Source organism: Zosterops lateralis (genome assembly GCF_965231275.1).
Source record: "Zosterops lateralis genome assembly, chromosome: 6".
In the NCBI taxonomy this organism is placed as follows: domain Eukaryota; kingdom Metazoa; phylum Chordata; class Aves; order Passeriformes; family Zosteropidae; genus Zosterops; species Zosterops lateralis.
Window position 1 is genome coordinate 32,455,397 of NC_139761.1, and position 21,640 is coordinate 32,477,036.

A 21,640-nucleotide genomic window follows, 5' to 3' on the forward strand; every position below is an offset into this window, starting at 1 on the left:
AACCAGTTTCACATTATTTTATTTGCCTAACCAGCACTACAAGGAATTTAAACCATATGCAAAGTGGGCAAGAAAATCAAACTACTAACAGAAGATTATGCATACATATTTAAATGTCCTTTAGAATTAAGACAATAACAAAACTCAACTATGGAAATATTTCTTACAATTTAAAATAACACCTGACACTTCTCATACCTTCATCTGCAGATATATTTGCCTTAAACTGGATTGCACTGGGATCTCCATTTCTCAATATAATTAGGACATTTAATCATGTCTGAACTAACAAGCAAATTCTCTACAGAATATGTTAAGCAAGTTTACAAATTTGATTAATAACAAACCTTTTGGCCTATGTCCAGGACTAATTGCTTCAGACCAAACTGTCCCCTTTGTAGGAAACAAATTAATTAGCTTCTTAGTAAAAAATGAAAAAAAAACCAGGGTTTGAAAATTCAGAATGCTTCCCCTCTCAAAAAAAGAATTGGTAAGCAATAATATCATAAAACCGAGATGCTTATTAATCATACAGATTTGAATTCTGCATGACTAAACATTACTCATCATCTGTTTCAGTCACTATTGAAGAGAGATAATCAAAATACCCCATTACATTACTCTGACACGCATGATTTTGACTCAAAGATATTTAAATTATTATGTGATAAACGTTTATACATCCACCTTGTGGACTTCTACAGTGAGATGTCCCATATGGAAATTCACTTAGTAGCAAAAATCTCCTTCCTCTCTTGTGCAATAAAATTACCTCACAATGACCATATCTACAGTTACCTGCTTGCTTCACTACCCAGTGGTCACAGTGCACAGTGCTTTCCTTGATTTAACACATCCCTCTTAAAACACACTCATAATGGGAGGTGGTAGTTGGGGCTGGGTCACTCTTGGCTCTGACAGTGCTACATCTGTTCAGACTAAAGGAGAATTTTAACTCGGGTGAAGGCAGCAAGGTACTGAGTTTTTCTCACTGTTGGTTGCCAAAGAAGCCTGGTGGTGTGGTATGCAATCATGTTACTCCTGCATGAGATCAGGTTGCCCCTGGCAGAGGTGATCCCTGTGATGTTCCCCATGACCACCACTGCCACCCTGCTCCCCCTCTGGGCAGACCACTCTCTTCCCTCGCTCTGCTCCTCTGTCGCTTGCATCTACATGAAGAGCAAAGACTGCTTGTGAAGGTAGCTGATAAATAATCTACCAGGAAAAAAAAGCACCAAAACTATCCAGTCTTTTCTACAGGTACTATTTCTATTTTCTCCAAGTAGAAGCTGTCACTTAGATCTCATAAGGGGAAAGTAGTGCAGGTAAGTATGGATATCGACTTTGTCTGGCAGTGTAAAAACAGAAATAACAAGACTTCCTGCATTCTGACAGGCAGAATTACTTTGAAAAAATGTTAACATTCCCCTTACTGTAGAAAGATAAAGTACAAACAATCAAAGAAAGTTTTGCGATTGTAATTGCAAAATTATAACATAGCAGAGGGATATTAGAAAGTTCTTCCAAATTACTGATGTATGTGAAAAAAATAGTTTCTCTAATTCCAGAACAGATTACCAGTATAACAAAGATCAATCAATAAAGATAGCAAAATGTATTGATTTCTATTAAGATTAGATTGTAACATTATAACCACAAATGTCATACTGTCAAAGTTTTCATTAAAAAAAAAAAAAAAAAAGTTTACCTGCCTAAAATCTGACTTATTTGAACAGTTGGCCTTCCAGGAAGAGAACTAGTCTTAGGTTAAAAATATAAATAAATATTTAGATTACAATATCGCTCTGTAGTTACATATAAGTAAAAAACATTTTAAAAATAGACATTTCCACAATCTTTTTATAGTACCAAACAGAGAGAAAATTTAACTTTTTGTTGGTTAAAGTCTATTCTTTCTTTTACCAAACTAAAATTAATTTATAGAAATTGTTTAGAATTATTAATTTTAGTATCTTATATGTGTAAATTTGAACTCCCAAAAAGCACTTTATTATCTTTAATATAACCAGGTCATACTTGTTTCTATACAACTGAGTTTACCTTATTAAAAACTTACATGAAACGCTTGGATTTTCATGTGAATTTTTGTACCAGCTACTGTGAGAGTATTTGCTCTCTACAGAACAGTGAGCATGACTTTCTACTACCAAAAAGGTAATCCATATGTGTTTTCAACACTGTTTTCCAGTTGACAGAATTAATCAATAGCAGTGATATATTTCATAAAACTCCTAGTTAATTATTTCAGGGTACGAATTTTAATAAGCATTCTGTTATTTTGTGTGTATTACTTTTGGCACAGTTTCATGTTTTCTAAAAGAACATTCTTGTCCCACCATAATAAGTGTGTATTGGTGCATACCTTTGGTGAGAACCTGCTTAGGTTTTTTCATTATAATCAAAAGCCTATTCTAAAGGGTTGTTAAGAGTCTCACCTCCTTTGGTTTGCAGTGGTATGCTGAGAATGTCAGCCTCTGTGGATGGCTCATTGTTCATGCTGATGCAATATAATGGTTCACCCAAGAAAGAAGGTTTCTTCAATCTTTTTGTGTTGAGTGCTCTTGACATAAAGTAACCTGCAGTAATACTCTTATCTTCCATCTTCTGTAAACCTTCTAGGTCATCAGGTTCCTCTGTTTGGGCCAGTGAATCCTTTGATAAGTGACTACCAGCCAAGGCTTTGCTGATATAGTAGCCAGGGATTTTGCTCTCTGCATTAACACATAAGCTTTTGTCTTCGAGTCCAGCCTTTTCCTGAGCCATTAACATCCCTACAATATGGTCTTCAACTAACATTTTGGAAAGACTAGATGTGGAGTGAAGAGTGGAGTCTTGACTTGTGTAACAAGGGAGACTTAACCCAAAAGAAAGAGATTCCTGAGACTGTGGCATGGTAACGTTACTTATTGTTCTCTGAGGCTGCATACATTCTTCCAGAAGGGTCTTAAGCTGCTCTTCAGAGAGGCTCGTTTGTTCTTCAGTCTGAAAAAAAGAGGCGAGAATTTCTTCTGTCAAAATATAATTAATGAAAAGCAGTGCCATAAACCAGCCTGAGGGATACACTGGCAGAATCCTTAAACAAATATCAATGTTTTTCAATTCAAAGTGAATTTAAATATATATTTCCATAATCACAAAATTTATGCAGCATCCTCACTAGGTTCTAGATAGATTCTGTGATGAAAGTTAGGAAAGAAGTTTGATGTCCGCAAGGCACTGAGAGGCCTATGATTTTGCACAGTCTTCCATGAGATCTGACTGGATTTTAATTACCAGAGCATGTACTTTTTCATATTTCTTGGTTTTCTGTGAATACATACACACACACACACACACTCTCCCTCTCTTTAAGATTTTAGTTACTGAAAGGAAAATAGCACATTGCTAAAATACTGTTGGGGCAAAGTAGCTGGGGTCAGAAATGGTTTTGGACAGCACCAGCCCACAAAGACTGTCACATACTGACTGAAATATTCCCAGCCTCTCGTGGTAGAAATGCCACATCCTCTCTCTCTCCTGTGACACAAAGCACATCAGTTACCGACCAGGGCAAGCATGGCCCATGGCATGTGACAGAATAAAGCTCCATAGCTTCTGTAGGACAGGCTTAGTGCTTCCTTCAAGCTCACATAGCTCACAGATATATCTTTGCAGTTAGTTTCTTATTCAGAGACTGGCACACTCCCATCATTTTTATCACACAGGCCTCCTTCATTGGACATTTCTTAAAATTTGATATTACAGATAAACTGATATTAGCAGGTTATGGTGAAGAATAGCAAAGGATATTTTGCTTAAAGAGATTAGCAATAGGGAGTCACTTCCAGCTTTTACAATCCTTAATGCTCCTGAAAACTGAGAAGCACAATATTCCCTGATAATTTCAAGTTTATAATGATAAGGACGAAACTATTTTTAGATATGTGTAATACATTTGGCCATGAAATAGGAGCTATAGAAGATATCATAATATATATTTAAAATGTTGGAAACGCTATGCAACATTTAACAGAGAAAAATGCTTTCTACAATCAAAATCTCAGTTTTACCCAACCTCCAAGACACAAAGGATCAGCTGATGCATTAATGAACCCTTAAGCTACAGTGATTTATGTAAAACAAAAATTATATTCATTGTGTAATGACTTCTACAGAGAACTTATATTGTGCTAGAGGATGGAGCTACTGTCACTTCAGAGGAGAGATCAATATCAGATGTTAAGGTGGTATTTTTTTCCCTGAAGGTTTCTAATCCGACTACAGGCGTCATATTATCCTGTTTGATGTATATGGCATGAATTGGCTATAGCCAAGGTACCACAGGTATATGGAAACTGATTATTCATATTCATCAATGGGGACAGTTTTCAGTCAGGAAGGAAAGAATATTTCTTTGAAAAACTTGTGGCTATTAAAAATCACAAGATGAAACTAAAAAGTGAACAAGAATGACATTTTTAGTTACCTTCAGTCACCATTCTGTACTTTCAAATTCAAACATTAATAATAGCTAATAATTGCTGCTACAGACCTAATACTGTACAGTTCAGGCACTAACTGATGTGCATAAACTCAGCTCTACAGAGTTATTTAACCCAGTAGTCTTTTCCTGCAGATATCAATTTCCTTCCCAAAGATACGCCAAGTTACTTTCTTACACATGAAACAGAAGCAACTGCATTAAAGAAATCAAGATGTTAAGGGCTTTTAAATGTTGTTTAAAAAAAAGGGGAAAAAAGAGATGATGATAATAATAAAAAAAGAATCAGCAGACTATCATTATGGGTAGAGATCTTTATTTAGATGAACATATAATCAGGTAATTATACTGAGATTCAAGTAATCTTGGGATCAACCTATGTATTTTTGATAATATTTACAGAAATCAAACTACAAGCTCAAGCACTTACATAGAAAACATGCAAAATATTACAACATCTTCAAACTTTAATACTTAGTCTTCTAAATTTTAATCCTAGTGCAGAAAGTACTCACTGATGAAAAATAACCCAGGGAAAAATAATTAGTAGCAAAACACTATTATGAATCAAAAATGAAACATAACTTTTTTCAAATTTTCACTTTTAATCTAATTTACCAGCCCATGCTGAAGTCCTTCAATTTCTTGAAAGAGTATTTTAATTTTCAGGATAACATTTGTTTTCAAGCAGTGTCTACGAGCATGGACTCACTGTAAGAAACAAGATATATTCACACAGGAAGAATATAACAAGAGCACTACTGGAAGCACAGCTGCATCAAGAGATTATTCACAGAGCAGATTATTCTGTGTAAACATACCTATATTTGTAACACAGAAGATTCTCACATCTGGAAACCCACATGGATTCTCATATGGTTTTGAGTGTGTGGTTCTATATACTAACATATTTCAAAGCTCTTGGCCAAGATAATTTTGAGCTAATTTTATGTTAATGACAGGGCAATTCACTCACTGCAGAAAGGAATTTTGTATATGAAGCTAATAAATGATCAGTACAAAATTAACATTGTGAGGAAGATCATCCTGTCCTGCCTTTCTTTGGTCCTTTTATTTCTCCTATCTCCATCCCATTTATCTGCGTCCCATTTTCTTCCCTCATCCAATTTTTTTTTTCTTTCTTTTTTTTTTTTTTTTTTTTCTTTCTTTCAGGAAAATCATATGGCTGGTATTCATAGATTACCTTGATTATTACCAGCGGGGTAAGTGGTAAGATTTAGAGCCTAAGGTATATGGGGAGGGAAATTAATATAACAACTATAAGAGTTAAAAGTTTGAGTACTAGTGGGCTTGTTTTTCTCCAGAGTGGCAGGCCTGCAGCCAAAGCAGACAGTGTAAAACATTTCATTGTTCCTTCCTTTTTCTTTCTCTCTCTTTCTCTTTCACTCCCTTCAGATTTTTTGTAAGACATGCATGTAAAGATAAGGAAAGTATTTAATAAACCTCTCCAAAAATTATATTTTAAAATACTAAAGGCACACTTATTTTCTTTTGCCAAACTCAAGAAATTACTATAGGCTTAAGGAAAAATACACAGTGGAGGAGAAGATAAATAGCCATCAGTCATCCACTCAGCAGCCAGGAATTTACATTGAAATGAAAGCAGAAAGGCTCTGTTAAAATCAGGAAACAGAGTTTAGGGAAACACTGTAGAGAAAGACACCTCACAGCAAAAGAGGCTGTGCATTTGCAACCAAATGAGCATTTGAACTCATGGAATTGCATAACACAACAACTGTTTTTGGAGTCTGCAGAGTATATATTTGCACACATCAGAAGCAATCCAGTCACAACCAACTGTAATAGTTCAGAGTCATGACTTGGAATCAGTAACACAGTCTTAGGGAGACACTGGATTCTACATCTCCCAAGCTTTCACTCCCCTCATTGTAAATAATTTACAACTCCTATACAGAATAAATACTTCAAGACATTTCTTTAAAAATACAAGGACATAAAATGAGTGTCATTCAAAATGCAGAAACAGCCCACTAGACAAGGGAAAATGAGGTATCAGGCCTGGTTCCCATTAAAAACTAGAAAACCTTTTAATTGTTCTGGCTAATTTTTAAAAGGACACTGAGTCCTATTCATTTCCTAGGCTTTTTTGCTGTTAATGATCCAAAAAACTAATTCCTAGCCAGGAGTTTAGGAGCCTGCTAATGACCTTTACTGTTTATGTGTGGTTAGCTTTTCACACACTTGTGGCCCTCCTCTGACTGAAGATTTCTTGTTCCTTGCTGAATTCCTCCGTGACAGGAGTCTATAGAGAAAACCTTACTGCATGTGGTAGGAATGCAAACTTGTAGTTCGCTGTGGACAGCCCTGCTGTGACTACAAGTTTTCAAGTTCAAATCTTTAGGCTTTCTTTCCACAACTATACAGTAACAAAAACAGACTAACACTGAAAGCCCTTGTCAGATTTTACCATGGGGAGAAAGCTAATGTGTCAGGATTATTTCTAATTATGGTAAATAATCAAAAAATGACACACAGTAGAAGAGTAAGCACTACAAAGTCAGGATATTTAAGGACTCATGTAGCTGGCACATCCATAAACATGGAAATTTTGTTCCTTAGCCTTAAAGTGCTGCAATCAACAGTTCTCATGATGCTTTATTTGTTTGAAATAATTTACTTTGATGCTTAATTTACTGACATTTTTACTGGTGTGCGAGACTGCAACAGTCAATTCTAACGTAACTGCTTTCTTCCTGAAAAAACTAATCCATTTTGAGAGAACACTGATCTATTCAGACAAAGTTCAGAATTTTGACAGATCAGCCCAGGGAAGTTTTGTAAGTTTTAGTTATTCAATAACTTATTGACAGTTTCTCAAACAGCTCTATCCTGCTTTGAAAAGGCAATCCTTGCCTTCTACCTCCACATTACTCAACTCAATGTGCAATATCAGAGCCAAGGTCTCACCTTTCTGCATCATACCCAAGCATCATTTACTTGTCTACATACAGTACTGGTCAGTGCAACTGTGAAATGTCATTAATATGCTGCATACAAACCACACACATCAAGTCACTGTGGAAGAGCTTCTTACAATTTCCAGAAATATTGAAAGCCCAAAGTTCTTTTGCACCACAGAAGTCAGTTTGGTGCCCATAACTTGTAAACTGATTTCAATTCATGTATTATGTCCATTGTGCATTATTCTCAGCAGGCAGCTAGGCACCACACAGATGCTTGCTTACTCCCATTCCCTAATCTCAGTAGGGAAGGGTAAGAGGAAAGGAAGAGCAAAAGCAACAAAACTTGTGGATCGAGATAAAAATTGTTCAATATGCAAAGAGAGAAAAAGATAACAAAACAAGCAATGCAAAGGCAATCATCAACATCTCCCATGGGTAGATCAACACCCAGCCAGTTCTGAACAAAAAATAGGTAACTTTGTAGAACCCTCTCTTCTCTCTTTTTATTACTGTGCATGAGGTCATATGCATTGGCATGAAATATCTCTCTGGTTAGTCTGGGTCATCTGTCTCAATCCTAGCCTGCTGCACATCCCCAGTCTACTCACTGGGAGGGCAAAACCAGAGAACCAGCAAAGGCCCTGATGCTGTGCAAATGCTGTTCAGCAATAGCTAAAACAATGGTGAGTTATTGGCACTTTTTGGTTACAAATCCAAAACACAGCACCCTATAGGCTGCTGTGAAAACATTAACATCCCAGGCAAGCCCAGCACAGAGACCCACACATCTGCTCTCACAAAGAAATTAAGTGTTCCGAATGTCATTTTAATGCTTCTAGTGGATGTTTGTTTTACAAACACTGTGTTAAGAGAAAGAGCTTCATGAATGCAAAAGAAAAAATCTTTCCTCTGTATGGCTGCTCAGAAGGATGAGTTCAGAATGTAAGGACAGAAAATATTAAAGGGAGTAGACCAGACACATGCTCACAACTCAATGAGCATGTTTTTGGAGAGGCCAATAATGTGTATGGATAGCTCCCTGTTTTTAGAGCACTTGATTTCATACAGTTTCAAGAGTTCTTATATTAGAAGCAAGCTGGTTTAAACTAAACACACTAATGGTGTGTGAAAACATAAGACACAAATACCTGAACTGGTATTTACAATCCATTACTCAGGATAAGACTCTCATTTTCTAGCCTCTACGGAAGAGGCAGAACTTCGGCAATCTAAACTATTTAGCATTCAAAAGCAGTTTCCCAAACATCCCATTTTGTGTTTTTAACTGTTTGTTATTAAGCATTTAACAAATTTCATTCCATAGAAATCTCTTCCTTGAATATTAAGTTGTGGCTTTAATTTTCAGCAAAGCCAGTAGAGTAGACAAAAATGTCTTGATGTGGTTGCAGCTGTTTTCTGTTACAAAACCTTTTTTTTCCCTTCGTCATCATATTGGCTTAATATTTTTTCCAAAAAATAGTGTAGCATAATGGGATCACCCTCGCATACATCATTTTTAAAACTGCAATGAAATACTCAGAGATTTTAAGAATGCCTACTGATCTATAAACTACTGGAGGAACAGAAAATGTTCAAGAACAGAAGTGCTCAAGGCCAGGTTAGATGTGGCTCCGAGCAACCTGGTCTAGTGGAAGGTGTCCCCAGCCATGGCAGGTTCAAATCCCTTCCAACCCCAGCCATCGTATCCTATAATTCTATGAAAACAGAGAAGCCACAAACATGTGATCTAGGTGACCTATGCAATTAAGAGTACTTTAGTCTTACTAAATATGGAAAGGACTCGCCCAAGGAGCAGCAGACCATAAAGATTCATCTAAAGCAACTACAGACAGAAGCTTCAGACTTGATTTTCGGATACTCTCTAGAGATATCTTTTAAAGTGACTCTTGACTGCTTAGTCTGGTGTATCGATAGCAACAGGCACCTCTAAATATTGACTTTTTCTATATACCATAATAATGTATATGGTAAGCCTGACTTGCAGTACATATTTTGAAGGTGTAAATATTCTCTTCTGATAGCAGAAATATTATATGAAGGAGGTCTGCTGCAAGTAGAATAAGAAGATACAGAAACCCACTGTGTTCTCCAGTGAAGTAATATAGGTAGGGTACAATCTTGGTTATCCAAGTTAAGGTAGATCAAAGTCTCTTTTATGAATGTGATTTTCTTACAGAGTTTTTGACATCCTCTCCTTGTTTCACATTCACACCACCTAAGTCAAGAGCCTCATCCAAGTGCTAATGTCAGCTGTAGTTCCCAAGGTCCTCCCAGGCAGCAGACACCAGCACCCGGAACTGTAATTCAACCCAGCTAAAATTTAGAGATGAACATTTAGAATTGTGCTTACTAATTACTGTTTTAAAATTGAAGCCTTTCTGACAACACATTTAAAAGGCTACTCAACCAAAAGAGAATAAATGGGAAGAAGTAGAAATCAATACTAGAAAAGAAATACGGCAAGTCACAGAAAAAGCAGTAAAATATGGTACTTTTCAGAAATTTGTTGTGAAGAAATATGTTGAAATATAGAATTGCAAATCTATTATGAGCTTGAAATAATAATGTATCACAGTGGTTTAATGATTTAATTGTCTTGCTCCCACAAGCTTAATATAATAACATATACAGTATTGCCATGTTTTGGCAAATGCAAGAATCCAAACACTGAGAGACAGCATACCTCTCCAAAAATATCAGGTCTAGTACAGTTGATATTATAATTTTGTCTTGTTTTGGTCTTCTAATTGTAACAGTTTTAAAGAAAGGCTTGGGTTTGTCTCTTTTTTATAAGGAGCAAAGATGCTGGTGCAATTATGGCACTGCTAAAATCTAGAGCATTAACAGTACCAAATATGACACAACTTATGGGAATAAAAAAAGAGAAGCTGTCAATCTTTGTAGCTGTGTGAATTGCAAATATGGAATCCTACCTCACAGTCTCAGGACTATGAAGTCTCTTTAAAAAAAAGGAAAAAATCAAGTTCCCATTGACTGCTTCTGAAATGTTTCTGTACTTTTAAATTCATGCCATGGATAATTACACCCATAAAGGAAGATCCTATCTAAAATCTATGAAACTGTCATTGTCTTTAAGGGAAAGATTCCTGTACATAGGTATAGATAAATGGATAAGGATATGGATAGTTGTGCCACATCTCTGTCTCTGCTTGTGAGAGGCCATAGAAAGAAAATTCTTTACCAGTTCTGTTTGGTGGGGCCTGTTGCCACAAGGCAAGTGCGAAGTTTCTACAGGGAACACCAGGTTGTAGCTCTGCTTTTCAATGTGGGCATATATTTTATGGAGTGCTGAAAGACCATCTTTTAAAAAGAAAGAGAATGATATGAAGCTTTTTCCTTCCTCAAGAATGGAAGGGTATTTTGAAATAAGGTAACTGCATCTGGCTCTTGTATTTCCATTCAAAAGTAAAACCCAAAAGCCTCTAGGAAGAATGTGATGAACAATATTGCCCCAGGCAAAACATTTTATTTGGAGTTTCAAGCTTTCCTGCACCTGTTCTTGATTTTGGGTAGGGGGAGGGGCACAAAACTTTCAGTAAGTACAAGAACAGGAGTTCAAGCTTGAAACATTCAAATATATATCACCAGAAAATTCTCATTTACCACATAACAATAACATTAAAAGCATTGAGATTGAGATAATTCAAATGCTAATCTACTGTTACCATTTGATGTTTGGCAGCTGTTTTTATGAAGACACATAAAAAAGCAAAATTATAACATTATTTCTTTTTTATAACTACAAAAGGCACTGCACAGAAAGTCTAGTTGTTAAAGTAAACTTCAGTTTTTATTATTTATTAAAACACACCTTTTTCCCAAGCTTGTCTAACAAAGTAAATGTGAGACAGTACTAATGTCTACATTCCTGCTACCATGAAAAATTTCATATATTATTATAACCAAAACCCATGTATTTTATGTCTTTGCCAAATTAGAAACAGCATTAGCATTTTAAGAACAGGTGAGAGAGAAAACCTCTATTTTTCTTCTGAGGTAATGAGGGAAAACCTCAGCTACTTACTGCCACTAACTTTGTAATAGTTTTCAATTCCCTAGGTCTTAGCAATAAAAACCACTTTCAGCATCTTCAGTTGTTCTTTTCCTCATGTCCCGTGGGAAGCATAACTGTAAAAGTGCATGCATTCCAAGTGTTGCAGTTCCTTATTGTAATTATCCTGGTTCATGTAATCAGAAGCACAGGTATCTGCATACAGATAAAAAGCAAGAAACCCTAGAGAGCCAGTAAGTTGATTTGACAATGGAAACCAAAAGGTGCACAACACCTCGCTGTAGTACACTTTTCCTTGTCTCCACTCACTTTTCCTGGTAAATCCATGCCTGATAGATAAGAGATGGCAGCATGTCTGTAACTAGAAGTGACAACAGCATTCAACAAAATCACACTGGGCAGGTTCCTGTATTTCTTCCTCATCATCAAGGATCTTGCCACAAGTCAAGTGACAGCGGTATGGGAAATCAGATAGCCCAAACAACATAAGCATAAGCATACCAGCTTTCCTGCATCAGGGACAAAAAATAATTACACTCATACAGAAGGCTTCATAGGAAAAAGATTCATGGCTTAAAAAATAATGTGCTGATGATAGGAGAATATTTTAGTGTTTTAATTTTTCAAACATTTTCTGCAGAATGTGTTCATATGTAAATTGCAATTCAAAACAGCTGAATAAATATTGATTCTAAGAAATTTTGCTTTTAGAGAAATTAAAACAATTCTAGAAACAACAAACAAATTGCAAAAGATGTAACACGATACAGCTGCATGTAACTCAGAGAAGAGTTAATATTTTGCAGTTTGAAATGCATAATTACAATAGGAATAGCTAAAATATATTTTAAATGACACTTGTGACAATCCCATATATACTCTATGATGTACACCACAGCACAAAAAGGAAAAAAAAAAAGTATAATATTTCCCCTAGTAGAAGACATGAAAACACCAAAAGGCTCATGTTTTTCAAAAGAAAGTTATGTAAATTTATCATGCATTTGGGATACAGGTGACTCTGCTGAAGCTGGAGTCTGCCTTTTGCCCATAAAGTCAAAGTTCACATGTCACTCATAAGATCTGAAAGATTAATTTACAAAAAGTCTGTGTGATCACATTACAAGGTCAATGGCTTAAACACAAAGAACTGTGCACCCCAGTTGCTTGGAACTTTCTTTACTGCACATTGGAATGTTTTTGCCCAGTTGCTTTGCTAAAAAAGAACAACCAAAGTTCACAGCTGTGTTTCTGATGAATTAATGATGACATTGTTGGTTTTAGAGGACACTATACTACACTCAGTTAAGTGGAATCACAGCTACTGAATCACTAGGCAGTGACAGAGTCAAGTGTTTTCTGCGCTTCTTCCAGGCAGTTAGGAAAAACCTACTTTTTCATTAGGTTAATTCAAATAGAGAGTTTATTTTGAAAAACATTGAGAAAAGAACTGATCATATTTTTTGAAACAAAACAAAGGAGCTTAGCATGAATGACAAATATTTAAAAATCATAACTTCTTTAATCAAGGACACTCTCTGCTTAGGTTAACATACTTTTCCTTTAGGCTTCTTAAATTCTCAAACTTTTAAAAGACTTCCAGGATAGATGGGCAAATTATTCAAATTAAATGTACCAAGGACCAGATTGAAAAACAGTTTATATATCAGACTAAGACAAATATAACATATGTCCATAGAAAGAGATACATCTCTGAAAACACACAGAGCAGCTGCAGTTTCCAGCACTATTATGCTGCATAAGACACAATAAAAGGAAATTGGAAGAAATGGAAGTTCCATATATTTGATTTTTTTATGCTAATGGTAAAAATAAAAACATACATAAACATCAAACCTGTTGTTTCAGGCATAAAAACGTATGTAAATGTCAAGGTTGGATACAGCTACAATCTGGAAAGATGATGATATGTATTAGTATAGTCTTTACAATGTGACTAGATGTATGTATACCAGCCTGGCTGGCACAATTTGAGAGTTATATTTAATTCCTAAAATGAATGAGTTTTAATTAAGAAAGACACATAAGCAATCTGAGCCACACAGTGATATTTTATCCTTTCCAGAGACATCAGAAATTCATTCTTTCTGGAATTTTAAGAATGAATTGTTGTGGACCTCACTGGTCTGCCTGGCAGGAGACACCATCAGCTTGTTCTTGCCTTATGGAATCTATTCACATATGTATCCCCTTACTGTACTAAGCACCACTTCATACAGGAATTACTTAAATGCACTTGATGCATTTGACACAGTCTATGTTTTATTTTATGTATTATTGAAAGAATATTCCTTACATGGGTGAATCATTTGCAGCATTATGTGAGCCAGTTTAATATTGGCTACTGGGAGTTATAGGCTGTCAGGCTCCATAGTGAAAAGCCATAAAATGGAATATGGAGAAAATAACAAGGCGAGGCATATGGCATAGTTACTTCTGTATTTTATCCTCAAGTCATTCTTGGGAAAGAGGATTAAGGCACTTCAGTTTCCCTACTCAGAGCTGGAAGTGCTAAGCACTGTATCACAACACCTTGCACCTTTTTAGGCACGCTCTCTTTGGCTTGGCTTTCTTCTCATGACAGAGCAGTTTCATCAATAGTCATGAACAGTAATGCACCAAATCTATTCTACAGCATTCTGTTGACGATGGAGAGGTTTCTCTTAGAAGACCACACTTTTCATTCGAAACAATGTACTTACAAAGAACTAGATTGAGCTCCCCCATTGCCAAGTGAATGTTTGAACCACAAGATATATTGAGTAATTAGAAGAGCTCTTCCTTGTTTGAAACAAAAATGTTTTAAAAGTGCCTAGCTTTACAAAATTCCTCTAGGTTTTAGATCTTAAGAAGACAAAGGCACCTGACTGGAGTCCACATAAAAAAAACCCCAGACTCCAGAAAGGGTGAGTCCACAGACATTTAGGTTCTGAGTTTGGTTTTTTTCCTCATAAGTTAGCCTTAGGCTGTTCCCAGCTCAGTAAACTGGCTGCTCTGAATATTATCCTAAACCCACATAATCCTCACCCTGAACTGCAGAGAAAGCCCAGGAATTAACATACATTCACTCAACACAGCTTTAACTGACTTGCCCAAGGTGGGAGGGCAGAATGTGCTAAGCCACTGTACCTACCTGTCTTTCACGATGTTCCTAGGATGGAAATTCACATCTTGTTGAAAAAATAAAAAAGAAAGGCTCAGTAATGAAAAGGAATTAATTATTTGAGTCTGTGTCTCTCTCTCTCTCTCTCTCTCTCAATTTATACCTCTGTACATGGAATGGGGTAAGGGTGTATGCATATATGCACATACCCACTATGCACCCTAATGAGTTAATTAAATCATTTACTGGCTTACTCGCAAAACTAGAAATATCGGGATGGGCTCAGGAAAAGGCTGCAAATGAAACCGGTGCAAAATAATAAAGTATGAAGAATAAATTAGTAAGTGAAGTGAATGTGTAGAATGCAAATTCCTACTCTGCAGTATGTAATTAAAGAGTTTTGTAAAATCCCAATATCTGACTCTAGGACATGCAAAAAAAAAAAAAAAATCTGGATCACTGCAGCTTCCAAAACCACAAACCAGACCCATATGCTCATGAAACAAACCATATGGAAAAAAAATCAATCTTTTAAAAATATTCAGAAATATTTTTAACAAGACTCACTAAAAAATTCTAATAATTTCTATAATGAGAAATTTAAGATTTATCCTTTTCATGACACAGGAAAAAAGATCATGCTGAAATCTTTAAAAGGCTACTCTGGGAAAAAAAGAAAACAAACAAGAAGTGGTGGATATTTGGTGATAAAAACAAATATAATGAGATAAGAAGTAGAAGAATAGCTTTCCTTCTCTAAATGAGGCCTCTTTATAACAGATGAGCAGTACTTGGTTGAGAGTTTTACCAGGAAGGAATCTTCTGGCTTTTGGACAACTGTGAGGGGCAAGTACTGTATTGCCCATGCAAAAAGGGGAATAGTGTGACAAAGAGGAGGAATGAAAGCCTTGCCACGCTCCTGGTGTTTATGTCTGGTCACAACTATAGTGTAAAGTATAAATACAGTGTGAAGTACAGTATAAAGACATGCCTGTCTGAAGTTAGAGCACTGCAGGAAAGGTGCCAACAGATCTTGAGACAAGAACAGTTGTGTAGTCAAGGAACTATTTATACATCTTATTCAATCCCTCATCCTAATACAAAAGTGAACATCATACTAAATTTAAGAAACACCTATGGATATTCTGAAGCTTCTCCAAAGTAAACCAGAAGAGTTTAACCTGCTAAACTTCAATTGCTACAAGAAGTTCTATATACAGTTTCTATCATGAAGGAAATAAAGACAAAAGATACTGTACCCATAAAAGGATAAATTTTGCTTACAATCCAATTTAGATTCCTGGTTTTACTATATATTTTTTTTCTGTTCAGACACTGTATCTCACTTTAATCTATTTGAAAAAAAATTACTATTAAAGGGACAAAACAGTTCAGTCAAAAGCTTGACTGGAGAACTCTGAATTCCTTGAATAAAATATGTGATGTAAAAAATACTAATATGGGAAAACTATGCAATATTGTACACACTAAAAATGAGAAATCAGACCTACAAACCTTTTAGAACAATGCTGTGGTTTTGTTCATTCAAGCGATCACAAAACTGAGATTACAGCAAAAAAAAATAGAATTTGAGAAAAGTAAGCACAAAAAAAAAGTTCAACAATGAAGACAAAAGTGCATTCTATATTTCATCTGAAATTAGGCACAGCATGATATCTCAAGTGATTAAATTTTATATTATTTGAATAGTAAAGCAAAGTAATTTATTGACGACCATGTAACAGTAAGATTACTATAAAATATTGAAAAGAGGAAAACATTGATGAACAGAACTAAAAACAAGAGGTGACATACCTCACAAAACTGAAGGAATGTTTAATTCAACTTCCTCAATCATTACTGCCTTCATTACATATTTCATGAAATTTAGGACCATACTCTTTATACTACCATTTTCTCTTCACTTACCTCACACAAAGAAAAATAACATAAGCAGAAAGTCTCTGGTCTATTCATCAGCAGACATCTTCTAATCTCTGCCTATGCATTGACATAGACTGTAATCACGCCTGATTTATTAGTGCAGTTCAGTGACTCCTTTATCGCTATTTAATCCTAACTGCTATATATCCTACCATTGCCAACTATCTACACAGCACCTATTGCACACCACGTCTGGTACTATAAAAGTACGGGACTGTAATTAAAATTACAGCATTACTAAACATACTAAAACCATGGCTAAAGATGAGTGCCAAAGGTAGCTTTCTGAAGGAGATTAGGTTGGATATTCTACAGCACTACCTGATGAGAACATTACATTTCAAGCATATTAACATTTCAGACAACAGAAAATATCACAAGGTAAAGCCAGGGCATACTGATAGGCTCTTTGCACCTGCATATTTCAGTGTTCTTGTTATAGAACTACAAGGAGTTTGAGTAAAGCCACAGACAATATCCAGATGTGAGATTATCTGATGTTTCTTTTAATAGTACCACGGAACTCACAGCCTACAGGAGGTAAAGGGCAAAAGGATTCAAAAAACCCATTTTTTAATTTTCACTTGTTCAAAGGGTTTCTCAGGGACAAGGTGCTTCAAAACCACTTCAGGGTGGTCCACTGTAGTTTAATTCTCCTGCTCATCACTCTCCTTGGCATCTAAATATAAGAGAAATTCTTGTAAAGCAGTATTAAATATTTGTTTGTATTTCCCTGCTTCAGAGGATTTTCTTCCTGTAAATCACAAGACCTTGAGAGTTCATCTATATCCTCTAGCACAAAATTCCACTCTTAAATTTTCAGACATGTATCTTACCCCAGCCTTGCCAAAAGTCAAGGGCTACTACCACTAATTTGTAGTTATAACATGTGAAGCATAGTATTCATACATATGGTAACCAAAAACTTCATATTTATGCTTTTAATGTATTTCCTCCTTCCTTCATAAACATTAAAATTACTGGTTTTGTCTGGTTTTGTTTAGTACGAAACAGCCAACAAATACAGTATATCCAATAAAATAATAAAAAAGAAATAGAAAAATAATTTGGTTGAAAGAAGCTAGTATGAGTATGTATCAAATACTTAGTCAGATTTTTTCAAAGACACAAACTCATTTTATCAAATATAGAATCACAGGATCATAGCATAATTGAGATCAGAAGGGACCTCTGGAGATTGCCTAGTCCAAATACTCTGCTTAAAGCAGAATCAACTACAGTAGATTGGTCAGGCTAAGTCCAGTTACATCTCTTTGGGGATGAAGACTCCACAACCTCTTAGTCACCTGTACTAGTGTTCAATCACTCTCAATGGTTTGGGTTTTTTCCCCCTTATGTTTAAAGGAAGATTTTGTATTTTAGTTTGTACCCATCTCTTTTTTTTTTTTTTTTCTGAAGGAAAAGATATGAAAATAATGCTTATGAAGCATGATTTGTGAGCTAGTTTCCACCAATTGCATTCTGAGTCTAGTTAAACTTCAATAACCCTGAAATACTTACAAAGGAGTGTCTGAAAAACATTCACACAATTCCAGGAATTTAATACTCTTAACCAACACAAGATTTTAACGCTCTTTCTTAGAAAACTCAAACAATATGTGCCACCATCAATAAGTACAAGGAAAGCTATCTCACATTTCATCTTCTAACATCGAGTTAATTAATTTTCCTTTAACAGTCTTGGTAAATCATCGTAACAGTTTAACAACACATTGTTCATGAACATCATCTTCTGGCTTGCTGAAGTCACTGTTCACTTGACGGTTCTAAAAAAGCTAAAATCTTCAGCCAGTTGCTGGGTTTCATACAATGGCTAACAACACAAAGATTCAAAAAAAACCCAGCCAAACATGAAAGAATGGATGAAATTCATGAGTTTTACACTAGAATTTGTTGTCAAGTCAAACATTTACCAAGAACTTTTTAGCACGCAACTGTTCTTTGTCAAATATATAAAATAAGTGTCTGAGTCTGAAGCTGTGCATGGCTTGCCAACCAATGTGATGGCTGCTGTTTGTGAAACCATCTACAAACTATCTTGAAAACAGCTGTTAGAAGGAAAACCACGGCAACAGAGAACCCAGCATAGGGCAGGTATCATGGAATCTACTCCTGATCTCCAAAGAGCATGTGCAATCCATTCTAATGACGGCTCCATTAAAAGTACTTGCACCACCACCGCGGTCATATTCCCCATGTCAACTGAGAGAGGGCAGAAGGTGAAACACTACTCAAATTTTTAATGTTGTATTAACCCCTACAGAAATTGCATACTTCTGCTTTATCTCTCCACCCTCTTGGGACAAGGAGTCCTCTCTGCCAGTCTTGTTGATCACTACTCTCAAATATACTTTTTTTCCCCATATTGTTTTAGGGGCAATTGCTTTCCCAAGCACTTACTGGACTTGTGCTAAATATCGTGTCTGTTCCCACAGCATAAAGGCAAGTGACTTAGGAGCCACAACCTCCTCCTGTTCACAGTGTTTCTTTATTCAAACACAAAGAACAAGCCCCAGATCGCAATTTAGGAAAAACCCCAGAGTTTTTTAGTATGAGAGTCTAGACATACAACATCTGCACAATAAAACAAAATTGACGCTTGCTATATCCCATCACAAAATTCAAATGAATCAGAGAGCTCAAAGATTATTTTAGACCTGTCAGTCTTGGCTAAAAACTATTACTTTATTCATGAAATTATAATTAAAACTAATACTCAATCAACTTCTTCATTGCCACTTTTGCTTCTCTTCCTATCTCCTTTTTCAAATATTAGTATAAAAAATGAGAAGCTTGCTTCGCTGATTACTAAGTCTATGAGTTTTCTTTGACAATGAGAAATTTACTAGATGTGCCTCAGCAGACCAACAATTGAATTTAATTGGATGTAATGATAGGGGAAATACTCTTCTGTACCAGAGTTAAAATTTTCCTAAGTGATTCACTCTATAACAATAAGGTGTTCAGATTATGAAAACAGTTCCAGGTCTCAGGTTAAGTTAATACTGCATAACCTGAGATGCAGAGCACTTTTAACTTTTATTGAGGTTTCATGACTGCTTGAAGAATCAAACCCATACTTATTGCTTTCAAATAAACAGAATTAAAATGGAATAAAATATACAATACATCAAAGAAAACATTTACTTGGCAATGTTATATACACTGTTAATATACAACAAAAAATAAATTACACTACACAGTACCCTGTTCATCTACCTTCTTTTCATGACTGAATGCTTATCTCAATTCTCTTTTTTACTAACTGAGGATGTTTCACAGGCATTTCACAGATGACTGATACTGGACTGCCTTCAGATAAAACATAGTTTGTATTCAGCATTTCACAGGTACAGATGTATTGATAATCTAAGGAAACTGCATCCTCCCCATGACGTCTTATTCAACATATCCACTCTAGGTCCTGCAATAACCAATTCTTTTGAGGACTGCAGTTTCCCTATTACTGCTGTCTGTCACTGCATCTAGCTCTTTTATGAAATTCTGTGACATCTCCTCTTGCCTATATAGAAAATTAGACATTTTGAAAAGCAACATGAAAAATCATCTAGAAGAGACTTTGAAAAATCTCCTATTCCAAGCCCTCTAGAAATATTTAATTAATATCCTCATACCATTTCCAATTCAGCTTTTGTCTAATCACTTTTCATGCCCTTGATGGATATAGGTTACTTAAAAAATCAAGCTATTTATTGTTTTCTTAATATCTAATCTGCTTTTTTCTTTTCTTCAAATAAAGTATAATTTCTCTTTTGTCTTTTCACTACAGAAACCATTTTGTTCATTGCACTTTGCAGAAGTGCATACTTGAAGACCTCCTCACACTTCCACCACATCCTCCCAAGAGTTCTCCTATTCATTCCTACTCTCCCCAAGTCTTTCCATACTGGTGTAGTTACTTTCTAGGTCTGTGATCTAAGCATCTAGACATCATTTGATGTTCTCTCACCAAACAGTCCATGGATCTCTTACTAAGGTTTGCACAACAGAATATGGTATTCTAACTGAGACCTAACAAACCTCCACAGAACAGAAATATATCCTTTTTATATATCACAATATGATGGGTCACAGTTTTTGCAACATGACTCAGGCAGTTCAGGATCCGTCCTATACCTGAGAAACCTTCTGCCTAAACAGGTTTTGTCCTTTGTATTTGTGCTGTTATTTCTAATCACAGCACCTTGATGAACTGCATCCTAACTATTTTTGGACCATTTTTATACAATACTCACTTTTTTAAGATACTGACACATCTGTCAACTTCATGCTACCAAAAAATTAATAAGCATACTGTTCAATTTCCAGGTCATAAGAAAATTCAAAATAAAATTGAGCCAAAGAAAAATCCTGTCACAGTCATGTTTCACTGACTTTTCCACAATGAACATTTAATGTTTCTAGCCTGCACATGTAAATTGATTTGAACTCACCTTCAATCTACTGCTTCTATCTAAATGGCCTCTGCTATACTGGCATAGGAAGAAGTCCTTTTTTGTGATACTACTTTTCTTGACAAATATGTTTGCTGTTTCATCCTTGTTATTTTTTCCTTATTTTTAAAAATAAGAACTTTTTTCCCATTTGCAGTCTCTCAGTATTCACTTCTGTGGCCATTTTTAATTTTGACTAAGAATATTTCTGAGATTTCTTCTTGCAGTAATTTAAGATGAAGCCCATCAACCAGATAATTTGAAAACACTCAGTCTATGCAGAGAATCTATCTTACTGTTAGGGGGATTTTTTGCTCTGGATAGAGATGCTAGTTCATTGATATTAGACATAGTAAGGTTAGCACTTGTATCCAATTTTTTTTAGCAAAGTGTAATGTAAAAAGCAAATTTAAAAATTAAGACCCTTGTCTCTAGTATGACTTAAAACAGGTTTTTCCTCTTAGTAGAAGGATTTCTTAACATAAAATGTTTCTTCCTTTGACATACTTTGCTCATTTCAGAGCCTATGAGGCTTTAGGAAATTCTCTCTCTAACCTGAGACTTTTATATTTATCCATATTACCTTACAAATGCAAC

The 21,640-nt window shown here is 35.5% G+C and overlaps 1 protein-coding gene across 7 annotated transcripts in view; it reads right to left on the minus strand.

Annotated features, from left to right (window-relative positions):
* FSIP1 (fibrous sheath interacting protein 1) overlaps positions 1–21,640 on the minus strand; it is a gene marked incomplete at its 3' end in the record, with an annotated part of 67,044 nt that overhangs the window by 2,007 nt on the left and 43,397 nt on the right. For 5 of the 7 annotated variants that reach the window (XM_083863933.1, XM_083863935.1, XM_083863931.1 and 2 more), the window contains one exon: positions 2,428–3,003. In XM_083863933.1, the coding sequence (XP_083720059.1) occupies positions 2,428–3,003 (576 nt within the window). Of the gene's footprint in view, positions 1–2,427; positions 3,004–21,640 lie in introns of those variants that run through there. The other 2 variants (XR_014590415.1, XM_083863932.1) reach the window with 1 other exon arrangement.